The sequence below is a fragment of the Ambystoma mexicanum genome, chromosome 8, assembly GCF_040938575.1.
Source record: "Ambystoma mexicanum isolate Mex_15411 chromosome 8, UKY_AmexF1_1, whole genome shotgun sequence".
NCBI classification, from domain to species: domain Eukaryota; kingdom Metazoa; phylum Chordata; class Amphibia; order Caudata; family Ambystomatidae; genus Ambystoma; species Ambystoma mexicanum.
In genome coordinates this window covers 372,219,278-372,236,006 of record NC_090929.1, presented here as the reverse complement: position 1 = coordinate 372,236,006, position 16,729 = coordinate 372,219,278, and the positions used below count along the sequence as shown (strand labels likewise).

The following is a 16,729-nucleotide window of genomic DNA, read 5'->3' as shown; positions in this document are numbered from 1 at the left end:
GAGTCCCCTAGCACTTTCTTAAAGCTCTGAGATAAATCAGCTTCCTGGTGGGAGGGATCCTCCTCCCATTCTTCTGCACTCCATTCCAGAGAAGTTGATGGCGTTCGGCCAGGGCTTCTGTATGCAGCCATCACTGCTGTTGGCACTGCCAACTATCAGCTTGTCAGCACTGAGGCGTGGGAAGGCTGTACAAGTAGTGGAAGTAAAAGCCTTACGGGTTCAGAGTCAGCCTTGCTTTAGCAGGATAATCCCTTTCTCCCCTTTGCACAGTAAAAATCAGTTGTCTTTTTTTTTTTTGAATTCCTGTGCTGTGGAGGCTTACTGTCACTCTCTGCTTCGCGACGTAATGAAATTGTTACGCGCGAGCGTTGAGGTGTCCCCAGGGAATGCCGGGAAGCATAACTCCTCCCGCTCCCCTGGATCCTAGAGACCGCCACGCTCTCGGCGTCTCCTGACGCAGCGGGGCCGGCAGCCTAAGGCGAGCACGTTCACTCGCGGCTCCGACACCCGCTCCTGTTATATTAAAATCCGAAGTTTACTCACCTGATAACGCTTGCATGTCAATAAATACATATTCTCCAGCATGGGGTCTGGCATGGATTCACATGCTCATGAATATTCCCCGTCGTCAGGCTGGGAATCCTCGGTAAAGAAAAAATCAGTATCAGTTTCGTTTCTGATCTGTCTTTCGTAGTAGTAACCAATCACTGATCTCTGCGTCATACTGACCACAGCCAATGACTGCCCTCTACCTAAGCCCCGCCTCTGGCAGCCATCTTCAGATTTTTACTGCACGTTCAAGTGTTGGGATCCTCGTGCTATTGCTCTCGAGCGTTAGTGCTATTTTTCATTTTTTCTCAAAAAATGTCTCTTTTTTCGGTCAAAAGAGCCTCAAGCTCCACCGTTTCTTCATCCGATCAACGGGGACCCGTGTCAGATTCGTCTACGCCCTTCAAGGGTGAAGATTTCGTCGAGCCACGCTTTTGGAGGACTCCAGATGTTTCTCAGGCCCACTCGGACATGGCCCAGGAGAAGGGAAGCTCGACGCCCGGAAAGCTGTTCAGGGTCTGCCCTGGATGCCAGCTTCAGAATGTCTTTAAGGAGGACGAACACTCACTTTGTCTTTACTGCCTACATGAGGACAAGACGCACGTGGAGAAGGACTGTGCGTTTTGCGGCAATATGTCGGAGCGGACCATGAAGGACCGCCATCAACGTCTCGCCAACTGGCTGGAAGGGAAGAGCCCGTCAGGCGAGAAGAAGAAGAAGAAGTCCGAGTGGTCTTCTAAGACCTTTGAGGGCGCCCCAGCGACGGGGGTCCAACAGAAGGCCAAGCACCGCGAGTCCGCTGGCACCGGGAGCGCCGAACGGTCGGGCTCTACGGGCGCCAGGCAGGGCGCATCCTCCCCAGCGCCATCAACCACGAGCCAACGCTCTGGCTCGGGTAAGAGGAAGGCCGAGCACCCGGCGAAGCTCCTGGAGAGACCCCGGTCGAGCTCGAAGGCCCCATCAGAGGGGGAGCGAGGCGGTGACCCTCGTCCCAAGGAGAAGGCGGTGAGTGCACCTAAGGTGGTGAAAGCCTTAATCCATCCGGCCAAGGCCTCTATCGAGACAGTCGCGGCGGCCCTGGCTCAGCCTGTGGAGGCTACACCAGTGGTGGCGACCTCGGGGCCCAGAGTCTCCCTGCCACCGCAGAGGGAGTCCTCTTTCATGCCCATCGACAGGACCCCCGTGAAACCTCCGACGGAGAAGAAAAAGGGGGGGCAGGAGGTCATCGTGGATTCGGCCTCAACCTCTGAGGAAGAGCTGATCGAGGTCTTAAGCCACGGCGTTGGCGTGGAAGAAGACCAGCCCGTCGGGAGGGACCCCGATGTAGGAGACGATGAGAACGTTGAGGGTGCCGACGGGGCTCCTGACTGCCCGTCGGACTCCCCTCAACCAGTGCAGCAAGACAACTCGGCGGCCCTTTTGTTGGCTATACAATCCTTATGCTCGGAGATAAGGACGAGACTGCCGTTACCACCAACGGAGGAACCGCTCCCGACGGGGGACCCGGAGCCAGGCCCTTCTGGGAGTCCTCCCCCTAAGAGAAGAAGGATTCATCCCCCACCTCCTTTTCAGCCATCGCGCCCTGTTCAGCCCTCCTCCCCGTCCACGACACGTGGGGATGATACGGGGACTGACACGGCCGCGACGGGTACAGACGACGAGGTTTACAACGAGGATCTCCCGTCGTCACCTCCCACCCGGGCTTCCCCGCCCGACGAGATTGGATCGTTTCACTCCATGATCGCCAGGGCATCCGAGCTTTTCCAGCTCTGCCCGGAAGAGAAGAAGAAGGAAGGCTTGCTTTATCAACGGCGCGAGGCGAAGAGGAAGACGGTCCTCGCTGTACCTCTACTGGACGATATTTGGGATGAGGGCCTCGCCCTCCTCAAGAACCCATCCACGACGCCGGCTAGAAGGGATCGGTACGAGAAGAAGTACCGGGTCCCGGACGCGGCCCCCTTGTGCCTTTCGGCACAGCCGACCCCGGACTTGGTCGTCTCCGCGGCGGCCAGGAAGAAAGCGGGGGGGGCGCGGCCTCTACGTCGACCTCCCCGCCGGACGGCGAGAGAAAGAAATTAGACACGATGGGACGCAGAGTCATCTCGTCAGCAGCGACGACGATTAAGGCGGCCAACGCCTTGGCTATCGTAGCCCGCTACGACAGGGAGTTGTGGTACAAACTGGCCACCCTGCTGGACTTCCTACCAGACGACAAGAGGGCGGAAGCCCTAGAGATCTTGCAGGAAGGAGAGGTGGCGTCGGACCACGCCATTACGATTGCGACGGACATCGCTGACACTGGATTTCGCCAGTTGGGCAACGGCGTGTGCCTTAGGCGGCGTGGATGGCTCAAGGCTACTGACTTCCGTCAGGACGTGCAGACCAGAGTCTTGGACATGCCGTTCGACGGAAACAACCTGTTTGGGAAAACAGTGGACGATTCCCTTCAAGCCATCAAGGCGGACACGGAGACGGCCCGGGCTCTTGGGGTTCTCCAGCAACGGCGGCCGCCCTTTCGGAGCAGCGGAGGCAAACAGCGTGCCTCCAAAGGTTCCAGCGGCGGATTTTCCACCTACCGTCAAGCGGCCCGTTCGTCGTCACAGGAAGCTTACAGGGGACGAGGCAAGTCAGGCGGACCCCGCCGTCGTCGCCAAGGAGGACAAGGCGGCAAAGCCTCGTCGAAGCAGGACTGAACCGGCCGTGGGGTCGGGCCCCCACCGAAGCACCCCGGTGGGAGGCCGGCTGGCGAGCTTCGTCAGCGTGTGGGAGTCCATCTCCACCGACCGTTGGGTGCTGGACGCCCTAGCTCAGGGTCACACGCTCGAGTTTCTAAAGAGGTGCCCGCGCGTCCCCCCTGTGGCCAGGAAAGAACATCACGTCCCTCAACTTCTCTTGGAGGTAAAGGCGATGCTCAAGAAGGGCGCCATCGAGCTCGTCCCATAGAGGCTTCGGGGCTCCGGAGTTTACTCAAGATACTTCCTCGTGAAGAAGAAGACGGGAGGATGGCGTCCCATCCTGGACCTACGACGACTGAACAAATTCATCAAGGCACAGAAGTTCCGGATGGTCACCCTCCAACACGTCCTGGGTCAACTGGAGGAGGGCGATTTCCTGTCGTCGTTGGATTTGGAGGATGCCTACTTCCATATTCCCATCCTAAAGGGACACCGAAAGTTTCTCAGGTTCGTGGTCCAAGGGCGTCACTACCAGTTCAGAGCCCTCCCCTTCGGATTGAGGTCGGCACCCAGGGTGTTCACCAAGTGGCTCGCACCGGTGGCGGCGCAGCTGCGCCGAGAGGGGATCCACGTCTACCCCTACCTGGACGACTGGCTCATCCGAGCAAAGACGAAGGAGCTCGCCGTGGACCACACGGCAAGGACCGTCCAACTACTCACGGACCTGGGATTCTCCATAAACTACGCCAAGTCCCACCTGGTGCCCGCGCAAGACGCACTGTTTCTGGGAGCGAAGCTCGACAGTGTCGCTTCTGGCCTCTCCTTCGGAGGAAAGGACGAGGGCCATCTTGGGCAAGGTGCAGCGGATGCTGGTTGCGGACGTGGCCAGGGTGAGGTCCATCAAGTCCCTCCTCGGAATGATGTCTTCTTGCATTTATCTCATCCGCCTGTGCAGGCTCCGGATGCGCCCGTTGCAGGAGTTCCTGGACCCGCGCTGGATCCAGACGACGGGCAGCTTCGAGGAGAGGATCAGACTCAACGAGAGTTTCCGACGAGCGATCCGGTGGTGGGGCACCCGCGCGCCTCTGACGGCGGGCATGGACTTCCAGACCCCCGGCCACCAGGAGACAGTGACCACGGATGCCTCCCTGGAAGGGTGGGGAGCGCACACCGAAAATCTGCACGCGAGAGGCCTTTGGCTTCCGACGGAGAAGTCCCTCCATATCAACGTCCTGGAGCTCCGTGCAGTGTTTTGGGCCCTCAGGTCCTTTCTTCCGTCCCTCAAGGGCAAGGTGGTGAGGATCTTCACCGACAACACCACCACCATGTTCTACATCAGGAAGCAGGGCAGAACCAGGTCCCCAGCCCTGTCCAAGGAGGCGCAGGATCTGTGGCATTGGGCCATCGCCCAAGGGATGTTTCTGGTGCCGTTTCATCTGGCAGGGATAAAAAACACCATCGCCGACTCGCTCAGCAGAGAGCTGCGCTCGTGCCACGAGTGGGAACTACGACAGGATCTAGTGGACCGCCTCTTCCGACAGTGGGGCACACCCCCGATCGATCTGTTCGCGACGGCGACGAACTCCAAGTGCCGGAGGTTCGCCAGCAGGTTTCCCCAGCCGAGGAGCATGGACGATGCTTTCTCGTTCCCCTGGGAGGGCCTGTTTCTATACGTGTTCCCTCCATTTCCATCGCTGATCCGGCTCATCAACCAGCTCAAGAGGTCACGGTGCAGGATGATCCTTGTCGCACCTGCGTGGCCGAGGCAGATATGGTTCCCGGACCTTCTGGACTTGTCAGCGTCCCCGTCAATCAAGCTGCCAGTGGACGCGGATCTTCTCTCCAGGGAAGGAGGGGCCATCCTCCACCACGACCCGAAGTCGCTGAACTTGCAGGCCTGGCTCCTGCAGCGTTAGAGTTTGGAGGATAAGACATACCGGCCGACTGCAGAGAGGTTCTTGCAAAGGCCAGGGCGTCCTCAACTCTTAAATGCTATGGACACAAATGGAAGAGGTTCTCTGTCTGGTGCCATGCACAGAAGATTAACCCTCTACGGATTACGGCTCCCCAGGTACTGCCGTACCTTCTGACGCTGGCCAAGGCTGGACTGGCGCACGCGTCCATCAAGATTCATCTTGCTGCGATCTCCCGATACACCAGAACCACGGGGCGGACGTCTTTGTGGTCTCATCGTCTGGTGAAAGAATTCACGAAGGGACTGTTCAGATCGTTCCCGCCGGTGAAGGCTCCGGCCCCGGCGTGGGAGCTCAACGTGGTGCTGATCAAGCTCATGGGACCTCCGTTCGAGCCTCTGCACTCGGCTCCGTTGAAGTTCTTGTCGTGGAAAACAGCGTTTCTTGTGGCCATCACCTCCGCACGAAGAGTGGGAGAGATCCAGGCCCTTTCCTGCAAGCCCCCGTACTTGACTTTTCACGACACAAGGGTAGTGCTCAGGACCCACCCCTCCTTCATGCCCAAGGTACCGTCGGATTTCCACCTCAACGAACCCTTGGTGTTGCCTGTGTTCTTCCCGTCGCCTTTGTCGCCGGCCGAGAGGACTTTGCACTCTCTGGATGTAGCTAGAGCGTTGAAGTTTTACGTGGACCGCACCAAGTGTTTTCGGAAGATGTCACAACTTTTTGTGAACTTTGGACCTGTCAATCAGGGGAAGGCTCTCTCAAAGGCCTCCATTTCCAGATGGCTCTCCGGCTGTATCATGTACTGTCATCGGTTGGCAAACCGACCGCTGCCTGGCCGTCCGAGAGCCCATTCCACCAGAGCGATCGCAGCTACCACGGCGTTCCTATCTGGTGTGCCCTTGCTGGACATCTGCAGGGCTGCTACGTGGAGGTCGACGCACACCTTCACGAAATTCTACTGCGTTGATCGGGATTCCAGGGAGGAGTCCAGGGTCGGCCAAGCAGTGCTGCGCAATCTGTTCGCCTAAGGTGAGCCTGGTGAGGAGGTAAGAATTGCTTAATGTTGAGTTTGATGTAATGCTTAATGTTGAGCCTTTGCCACCTCCCGTGGTTGTGCATGTGTGTACTGCTATGTATTCTTTATTCATGAGCATGTGAATCCATGCCAGACCCCATGCTGGAGAAGGAACAAGTTACTTACCTGTAACTGTTGTTCTCCAGCATGGGTCTGGCATGGATTCACATGCGAACCCTCCCGCCTACCCCTCTGCGGCTCTTCACTTGGTCATACTGCCACTTCACGTGCTACCAAATCTGAAGATGGCTGCCAGAGGCGGGGCTTAAGTAGAGGGCAGTCATTGGCTGTGGTCAGTATGACGCAGAGATCAGTGATTGGTTACTACTACGAAAGACAGATCAGAAACGAAACTGATACTGATTTTTTCTTTACTGAGGATTCACAGCCTGACAACGGGGAATATTCATGAGCATGTGAATCCATGCCAGACCCATGCTGGAGAACAACAGTTACAGGTAAGTAACTTGTTCCTACTTTACCGACGCGTATGCGCAATGAACTGCCATGAGGTAAGCACTAATTCCTCATTAAATTAAATTAAATAAGTCAAGAAGACAACAGGTGTCAATACAAATAATCATTTTCTTAATATTGAAGTAATTCCCGAAACTTGTCATGAAATAAGAGACAGGTACTTATCTCAAAATGGCAGCAAAAAGAAAGAGGCAGAGGACTATCATGGCGGGTTCTTATACTGCGACCTGCTCCTGGATAGGTGGATCAGGAGAGGTCAGGACTACTAAGCTCCGGAGGATCATGGGGGAGGTAGTGCAGAAAAGAACAGTGACTTTAGAACTTTTAAAACCTCTCATATTTGGTATTTTTTACATAAGGAAGGAAAAAAAGAGCGAATGTTACGGTTTTAAATGTTTTGTTGAAAATGCTGAATGGCAGTAATTAAAGAGAGTAAAGCATAATGCGAGCCTCCTGTCTTGTCATAGAATTAAGCATGCATACACCTACACAAATGTTTACCACATGGGGAACACAAAGTGCCAAAACTTAGAATTCAGGTCCACAGAAAGGGGGTTCAAAAGTTGCAGGAGGAGACCTTAATATTCATACTCATCATGCCAACTGGGGTGACACAAGCCTGGCATCCGCATTGAAAGCAGTACACACACCCTTAAAACTTTAGTCATGCCAGGGTCTACTAATACAACAGTATCAACAGATCGCTCACCCCAAACCTCGAATAATAAATGTGGCAGCTTGGTATCTATGATCATAAGGTTTGGTGATTCACAACTAAAGAATAAAGAAATGAGTGATCAAGAGGAAGGTCACTACCTTCCTTTTGATCACTCCTGTCTTTATTCTCACCCAACCACCACACTCCAATCTAAAATTCTTTCTTTCGCCATCTCATATTTTCTCGGTACAGCGTCCTTTCATCACACCTTGAAACACCTGTGTATAGGCTCGTTACAAATACCATATCATATCATATCACAGGACATTTTTACGCTGGGTGGGATAGAAAATTATATGTATGGGATGTGGGTGTTTGGGAATAGATACAAACTGAAAGGGAATGGGGAGTTAGGGGGGACCCCCCAAAAATAACTAAGAAAAAATTGGGGTTTTCGTTAAAAAATTAGCGGTAAAAAAACAGCGGAAAAACATCCTGCGATGAAATGACATGGAACCATTTTCTTTTATCACCCACTTCTCTTTCTTTTCCTTTAAACTCCTCCTCAATTCATCCACCACACAATCTGACTCTCTCGCTCTTCCCCGCCAGGGCAGGCTCACCTTAGTATTCACCTTGCGCCCTCTCATAAGCTCAAATGGACTCACACCCGCTGTGGAGTGTGGCGACATGAGCAATGCATATAATCTCTCCTGGATTGCCACCTTTTTGTCCATTCCACATGCTCCAGCCAATGCGAATGGCATCCATTAAACATCTATTCACCCTTTCCAACATCCCATTTCCTTCTGGATGATAAAAATGCAGACTTCTTATGCTTCACCCCACACTCCTTCAAGTACTTTACAAAACATCCACCTGTGAATTGTGTACCATTGTCCGTAAGTATGCTCCCCAGCCAGTGGTCGAAGTGTACGAAAAGAAATAGTGGAACTATGTTCCCTGCTGGCCTGCACACACCCCCAAAAACCCCATCACCATGCCCCTCCCAAACACAATACAAACTCCCAAACACACGCACCTGCCTTTTAAGGGAACGTTTAGTGTAGTGCACTGAAAGTGCAAGTTTCAACTTCTTCCTGCACTTTTATTTCAAAATGAAACCATGCCGGAACGGTTTCTTTTAAAAATAAAAGTAAGGTAACAGTAAAACCTAATTTAAAAGAGTAGAAGAGCACCGCTCCCTCTCACTTCGACCACTATCCCCAGCATACCTTCCGTAGCAAAAAGTTCCTGAATGTACTCAGCTACACTCTCACAACAAATATCTCTCACAGCCCTAAATTCAGATCATCGCAAGAACAAATCCACCAGTAACAAAACATACTTTCCACCCCCATAGCCTGACTCCACGGGCCCTAAAATATCCATGGCAACCTCATCCCACACTTTCCAGGAACGCCAAACTCTACAATCGGTTGACCCTTTGCTTCCACACCGATGCCCACTTTAATACAATGAATGCAATCGGCCAATCTTCGCTCAACATCTCTATCAAAACCCAGCAACCAGTATTCGCTCCTCAAAATTGTTTTGGTCCTTGTCACGCCAACATGTCCGCTATGGGCCAAGTCAAAAATGTTATCTCTAATATTCTCGGGAACGACAGCATGTTCCCACCAAAATATGATATCATCAACCACACTCAATTCTTCGCGTACTTCCCAGTACGCCTTGTCATCTTGTTGTAACTCCACCTTTTTGGCCCATAAGTATTCCATATACGCTTTCAACCGCATGAATACCAAATCCTTATCAATTTCTTCCATCCACTCCTCCTTGCTCACAACCCTTCATGATTGACAAAAAACATTTGTGCTAGAACATCTTCTTCAACAATTTCATTACATCTTCCCGACCTTGATAAACAATCAGCTAGGATATGTTATTTCCCTGGTATGACCTGGATTTCAAATCTGTGACTTTGTAATCTCATAACCCAACCAGCTACGTGCCTCGATACCTTGTCCAAACCCTTGCTCTCAAATATAGATTTAAGTGGTGTGTGATCTGTTCATGAAATTGGTACCCCACATGACATTTCTGAACCTTTCAGCAGTCCAATGACAGGTTAATGCTTCTTTCTGAAGAACCAAATAGTTATTTTCTGCTCCTCTCAAACCTCTTGAAGCATAGGCAATAATCTCCTCCTCTTTGTTATTTCTCTCCTGGGACAAAACAGCGCCAATACCATTGTCACTGGCATCAACAGTAACGATGCGTGTCCTATGTGTATCAAAACTCCCCAAATGTCGTCCCAAATCAATGAATTCCTTTATGAAATGTAACTCCTTCTCATACCTCCCATTCCAAATAAACTCCTCGCCCTTCTTTAGCAATTTTCTAATGTCAACCATTTTGTCAGCATAGTTCCTAATGAACTTTGGATACAATTCTATCATTCCTAGGAATTAACGCAGTTCTCCTTTAGATTTCGGCCTTTCCAGCTCCTTTATGGCAGACACCATACTACTTTTTGGTTTTACACCATTTACCGATACTTTACCGATACTTTGTGCCCCAGATACTCAAATTTATCGACTTTAAACTTACATTTCTCCTTCCTCAATGTTATTCCCTTTTTTCCAGAACACTGACCACTCTATCTAAAATGTTGTCATGTTCTTCTTCTGACTCACCGCACACCAACACGTCATTCTGGAAACAAAACACTGCATTCCCCCCCCTTTGAAAAGCTTATCCATCAGGAGACGAAACCTGTGCACCTTAAAGTCGCCAAAGGAGAAAGACTTGTATCTGAGATACGAGTTCTAGAAACACACAGTAACGTGATGCTGCTGCCGGCCTCTGTCTTTTTCCTTCTTTGGCATGCGCGCAAAACTGCCTGTCCACTCCTAACGGGACAAATGCAGAATGCGCATGCATGAGACACGCAGCTGCTACAATGACGTTGCTGCTCCTTTGCGCATGCACGAAATAGCCTGTCCTAGTTTCTAGGTACGAGAGCAGGATTTTCCTGCCTGGGACATGCCGCCTCTTCGGCTGCTTTTACTGGGATGATGGCAGGGCGCGCGCACACGTCACAGTGTTGGCGGCCTACATAGAGACCGAGGTAGGTCAGTCTCACTTACTTGGGAAGTGGCAATAATCCAATAATCATGATGCAGCAGATAGTCCCACACTGGCCGCATCAATGCTCGGGTGCGGGGAGTGGCGCCCTGAAGGTGTAGAATCGCCACCACACATACTGCTCCATCATTGGCCACATCAACGCCCAGGTGGGTGGAGCAGCTAACACAGGGTGTCTGTACACACACCCTGAGCTTTCTGGGTCTCTGTTGCTGCCTCGCTGGGCAACAGCACACAGCGATTTTGGAAATGAACGGGAGGGGAGATGCCTCGCCTTTGCTTAGGTGATGCCGGGGGGGGGGGTCTGGAAGTTCAGGATCCTCGTCGCCAATGTTAGGATATAAACCACAGGCAAGTAGGTAGGTTTATATGTCTCATTGTATTCAAGTTAATCTGGACCAGACCTCAGTACAGCTCTGTGCTTGGAACCTCAAACGTGTAAAAAGAGGACGTGAGAGGGTCCTGCCACCGGAGCCTAGTAGAAAGAAAGGCTTGTACTAACATCGTAACCTAGGCTACCTCATGAGATCAGTCAACATATATATCAGTCCATGTGTTTGATCATGTACGTTCCACTAAATACTTGTTGCAATTACTGTAAAATAGCATTCCCCCCCCCCTCCAAGGTTCTCTAACTTGTTTCTACTGCCCACACCTCTCCATTTGTATTTACTAAGGTGCCATTTTGAATTGGGGGAATTGTGCAGTCTAAATGAATGCCACTATAAAGACCTATGCAGGAAGAGTAGCATGGCCAATGCATGGGAGCAACACTACAAGTCTGTAGACCACAGAGGGTGTGCATGTCATGGATCAGAAGGGCATGAGCAGGCAGCATTCACCTTATGGTCATTATCTGCACTCGCATTCTGCATTTGTTTCCTGTTCCAATTTCCGGTGATATTCTTATTTTGTATAACTTGCCTACATGTTTAAGCTTGTCTCACTCTCTGGCTCCTGCAGGTAATCCAAGGCAATGTTGATGCTTACGAAGTGATGCTGAAAGACCTCAGGCCCTCCATAATAGCCCGTTACATCCGCATCATTCCCTTCACGGAGCTGCCCATGACCGTCTGTATGAGGGTGGAACTATACGGTTGCATCTGGCTCGGTAAGAGGCAGGCAGTCTTTCTATGCTTTCGAATGTCTGGAATTCTGCGCCAAGCTCCGTGTCATTAGGTAGAAGTCCAAAGAATACTGCAAAATGACAGCATAGCACACTTCTGGGCAGTTTGAAATTAGACCTGTGAGTTTCTACTGGTGTCTTCAGTAGACTTCTTTACACAACTGGAAACTATTAAACTTTGTTACGAGGATTATTTTCCAGTTATTAGCGGATGACATGCCAGCCAGTCAGTCTTTGTGTGGTTGTTCACCATGCTGCAAGGCAGCAGTGTTAATTTCCGCTCTGGATGATTGCCCTTTCCATCGGCCTCTGTAGGCGGGCTCTGATGCAATGTGTATCATTGAATCAGTTATGCTTTGTAAGGGCGGAGTAGAAGCACTCTTAGGTTTGCATTGGTCACATGTGTCCTAATAATGAACACTCACCGCCGGGTTGCTATTGAACTCGTAACACCGTTCCGCCACTTGATATCCCGTTGCCTCTGGGACATTACGAGTTCCGGCGGCCTGGGATGTGAGGCGGCGGAAAGTGTAAGTTCACATTCTTGTGGAGTCGACTCCACAGGAATGGGGACACGGAATCACCAGCACCGCTAGCAACGGTGCTGGTGCTCCCATGAAAATCATGACTGCAGGTTGTATACGAATTGTTCATTTTACAACTGGTCAAATTACAATTGACCTTTTCACAATTGACCGAATTGTGAAGGTCAATTGTAACATATATGCGGGGGAAACATACCCCCCCCCCGCAACCCCCCACCCAACCCAAAACTATATATATATATATATATATATATATATTAGCGGTCAATTGTGAAAAGGTCAATTGTGACCCTTTAAAATCGGTCAATTGTTCATTCGAACAATTGTAAACAAACAATTTGGTGTATACCTGACTGCAGGGGCCGGTGCTCCCGGCAGGTCAGACGGTCCGAAAATGGTCCCAGTACACTGCTACCGGCACCCTTATTTCTGGACCGCCAGGCCTATAATGAGGCCTTGTGTCTTTGCGGGGATGCCCTTTGATTGGATATCATGGATGATGTTTTTGAACATGTTCCCCTTTTCTCAATGTCACAGTGAAAAATGCCTCTGTATGTTCACATTGATCTAATGTCGCAGCTATGTGTTTTTATTTCACTTGACTTTATTCTGGATTCTGGATTCACAATGGAAATTCCTCTACACCTTCACCTTAGTGTGATTAGCTGATGTTTGCTTTACCTTCATGAAAAAGAGGCACATTTATAAATGTTGCATACGCTCTTAAGAGCGACGTATGTTATGCCTCACATGGTTCTGCTTCTTAAGGTCCTCGCCCCCCCAGGAAGAAGTCCCCCGCAGACATGGGTCCAGGCAAGCTTATGGCAGGTGGCGTCACCTCCCCAGCATCGTGCATCCTCGGGGACATCCTACTATTCTTAGCAGGGACTGCACACTCCAGGCGACGTCTAACTTGTACATGCCTTTGCTTTGCAGATGGCCTGGAATCATACAGTGTCCCTGAGGGAGGAATCATCGCTGCACCCGGCTACCCCATTGTTTACCTAAACGATACCACTTATGATGGGTTCCATGAACGCAGGTAAATATTGTTCGACCACAGTAACACAGGGGCTCTCCCTTCACATGCAATATCTTAGATCACTTCATTACTTTTACACGCCTGTTCCCATTCCTTTATGCACATAATATGGGATTGATATCTAAAAACATATGCATTTTGTGAAGGGAGAATAGCCATCACCCACTGGATGCATCACATCCATTCCTGACTTTCTGAAGAGTTCTGGATATGGTGATGGTTCCATGAAGGAACTGTGAGTCGCGCAGCAGCGCGCTCCGCCCATGTGAGCCCCAGCATGCAATATGGACCAGTGATGGGAGGAAACTGTTCAGTAGAAGAAATAAATACACAGTGCACGCACCAACCTCCAGCGCTGGACTGCTCCACATCCAAAATCAGACTCATTTGTACCTGGGAGGTTCCAAATGTAGGATCGAAGGGTTGGCCTTATGACACCACCTAATCCAAACATGGTGCTATAACCCATGGCATTTATAACCTTAAAGTTCCTCTCAATTCTAGTTGACTAAAGACACACAACACCTGTGGCTAAAGAACCAGGGGGAAGAGATACAAACATTAGGCAGAGTTCAATTCATGGAGAACAAATCTTAATTATAATTGTTCTTTTATAAGAGTTTAATACCAGGGACCAGTTTCTAAGCGCAAGCCCGGGATTCAAACCTGTGTTGCTATGCATTGTCTTGCTTGCAAGACAAATATCTTGCCCCTGAGCTATTCTCCTGGCCTAAGAAGAAGAAACAGACCGCAAACCAGAATACTGATTGACACTATCACTTAATCAGCATCTGTCTGCAAACAAGACACAAACCTCTGGACCTGGGGGCTGTTATTGCTTCCTGGAAAGGAATTGGAATAGCAGTGATCAGAGAGTGGAAGAGTCAGAAGAGCTGAGACTGTTTTGAGCAAGCAAAAAAGGCCAAGTAGTATCAGTGAAGCAAAGACGGAGAAACAGGAAAGAAGAGCATGTGGGGGCCAAACCCAACGGCCATAGGAGCAGCAAGGAGAGAGAGAAGGGGTTGGCCTAGTCAGTTGGGGCCAGAGCTTGAGTTAAGCCATGTGGAAGAGTAAGGATAGGATTGCAGGCCTGCTGAGAACCCGAGCCCAAAGACTGTTGGAATCCAAGCCAGCTGGCAGATCTAGCCGAGGCCCAGGGGGCAGTTGCAAGGCCACCACACGAAATAATGACTTCATACAAACCTTTGAGAACTCAGTTAGGGAAGGAGAACATTCTACAAAAATGTTCCCGGTAGTGGGGAGAATACCTTATGGCATCAGCCAAGAAGAATCACCTAGAGCAAAACGGGTCTGATATAGGGCTTGAGCCAAGACTACGGCATCGGCCAAGGCTGAAGCGGCCCTTCTCACCACCCTATGCATGTAATGCAGAAAAGTATCAGAATATACCCTTTTTGGCATTACAAAAATGCACAGTAGTGGTATGAACCACATCTGTAAATTATCTGTTTCCACGTTCACATTGAAGATGGGAATGGGTAGAAAAAAAGTTAAAAGGCTACACTTTAGGTTTTAGACTCGTGTACGTGATATTGATATCTCAGAAATACCACCTACACAGTTGTAAGCTGGGAATAGGGTGGATTTCCAGAAACACCAATAGCAGAGATGGTATTTACCACCAGTGGTATTGCTGCTAAAATGTCCACCAAAATTGTAATCAGGACCCTGATCCTTTGGCATAAATAGTGCTACTGCATTTAGTGTATCCCTCCTTCCTCCCACTTGTGGCTTACATGTATTGCTCGTTCAAATGACACCACGTCCATTGACCTATCGACATAGTATGCCGCCCCTAGATGAAGCTGCTTGAAACCTATTTGGAGGTGCAATACCAATTATGATCCACATAAAGTTGTGCTCACTCTGTTACTGTAACCTGGTTGATGTGTATACATTTGCTTTTAGCTAAGGAGCTCGCCCAATTTCACAGTAGGGATAGTATTGCATTCACACCCTCTCAACGTCTCTTTTGAAATCGAAATTAAGTAATGACATAATCCACACCAACCACTAGATGTCAGCCTTTTCAAAGCATGTGAATCTGAGCAGGTACAAGCATCAGAAAGACATTACTATTTCAGTAAAATGTAATACATTTTAGCTCAAATATCCTCATACCGGGTAGTAATGCCATTTGACAAACTGTATGATAGAATAGCATCTGTCATATGGGCTGTCGTTTCCCAATGTTGGGAGGTGGTTGACATTTTTTTAGAAAACGTATTTAATGAGAACTCGTGCAGGTGGAGTCGGGTGCTGAAGAGTCACTGTAACTTTAACCTATGCCATTGTCTCTGCCCTCTCCAGACATCTCTATGGGGGCCTGGGTCAGCTCACGGATAGTGTGATCGGGCAGGATGACTTCACGCATAGCCTCCAGTACCGCGTGTGGCCGGGCTATGACTATGTTGGCTGGCGGAATGAGAGCTCCGGCAGAGGGTACATAGAGATGGAGTTCCAATTCGATCGGGCAAGAAACTTCACTTTCATGAAGGTATGATATGGAATGTGGTTCTAATAATTACAAGGAAGGCAGTAAAGCAGTCAGGCAGCTAAATGGGCTTCCCATGGTTTATTTTTCCCTCGATTTGGTCCTTCCCCAAATCCTTTTGCTAGAAAAGTGATGTGCTGTTGTTTTGACCTGGGGATTTGTTTCATTTTTATTTTCGGTAAGTAATTTAAGTGATGCTACAGTTAATGATGGATTTCTGCATACTTGCACACTTGCATTAACATAAGGGCACTTTCTGCAAATAATATGGGATTGATATCTAAACACATATGCATTTTGTGAAGGGAGAAGTAGCCATCACCCACTGGTTCATCACATCCATACCTGACTGGTAAATATTCACGCGGAGCTGCGAAGGGCATGCGGGGGAAATATTCTTTATCTTTCAGGAAGCAGGTGGTGGTCTATGCACAGCTGATCTTATCCCTAACAGGAGTGGGAAGCGGCTTGGTGGAATGGCTGGCGAAATCCTCAGCGAACAGCGGAGAGAATGAGGCTGAAGGATTGCTTCCTATCTCTTTCCCGGCTCCCACTCTCCCTTCATGAAGGTGAATGAAGGCAAACACCTTCTGAGGTCCATGCCATGGGGCCAAAATACCTGCATGTTTCTCCAAGAGGAGTTTACAGGGTGAACATCTCACATGATTTATACGCTAGGAGGACTGTGCTGGCTTGCAAGTTGTATGGAATGTATGTGTGCGTTTGCTGCTTTTTTGGGGGGTGGCACCGCAAAGCCAAATACATGTGTGTGTATGGGTTGAATTAGGGGCTCATAGACCAGGAACTCAAAGTAGATACTGGGTGTCAGCGCTTATCAACTCACCAGCAGCTGCTTGTCTGCACAAGGAGTTGTGAAGGTAGAGTGTTGGATCTGTCTGTCAACTGCAAGGTAGGTAAGTTAAGCACTCAGCTGGGATGTCTGTGTTCTGACTGCAGAAATGGTTTGGAATTCCTGTAAGGCGAACACAGTTCTTCATCCTTCTGAGGTTGATGACCTGAGTATTCTGAGCAATTGG

General features: G+C 49.9%; 1 protein-coding gene across 4 annotated transcripts in view; it reads left to right on the top strand.

The window, feature by feature from the left end:
• LOC138471948 (discoidin domain-containing receptor 2-like) overlaps positions 1-16,729 on the top strand; it is a 679,729-nt gene that overhangs the window by 566,811 nt on the left and 96,189 nt on the right. For all 4 annotated transcript variants that reach the window (XM_069609836.1, XM_069609834.1, XM_069609835.1 and 1 more), the window contains 3 exons: positions 11,428-11,575; positions 13,072-13,177; positions 15,509-15,695. In XM_069609836.1, coding sequence (XP_069465937.1) covers positions 11,428-11,575; positions 13,072-13,177; positions 15,509-15,695 — 441 coding nt within the window. The remainder of the gene's footprint in view (positions 1-11,427; positions 11,576-13,071; positions 13,178-15,508; positions 15,696-16,729) is intronic.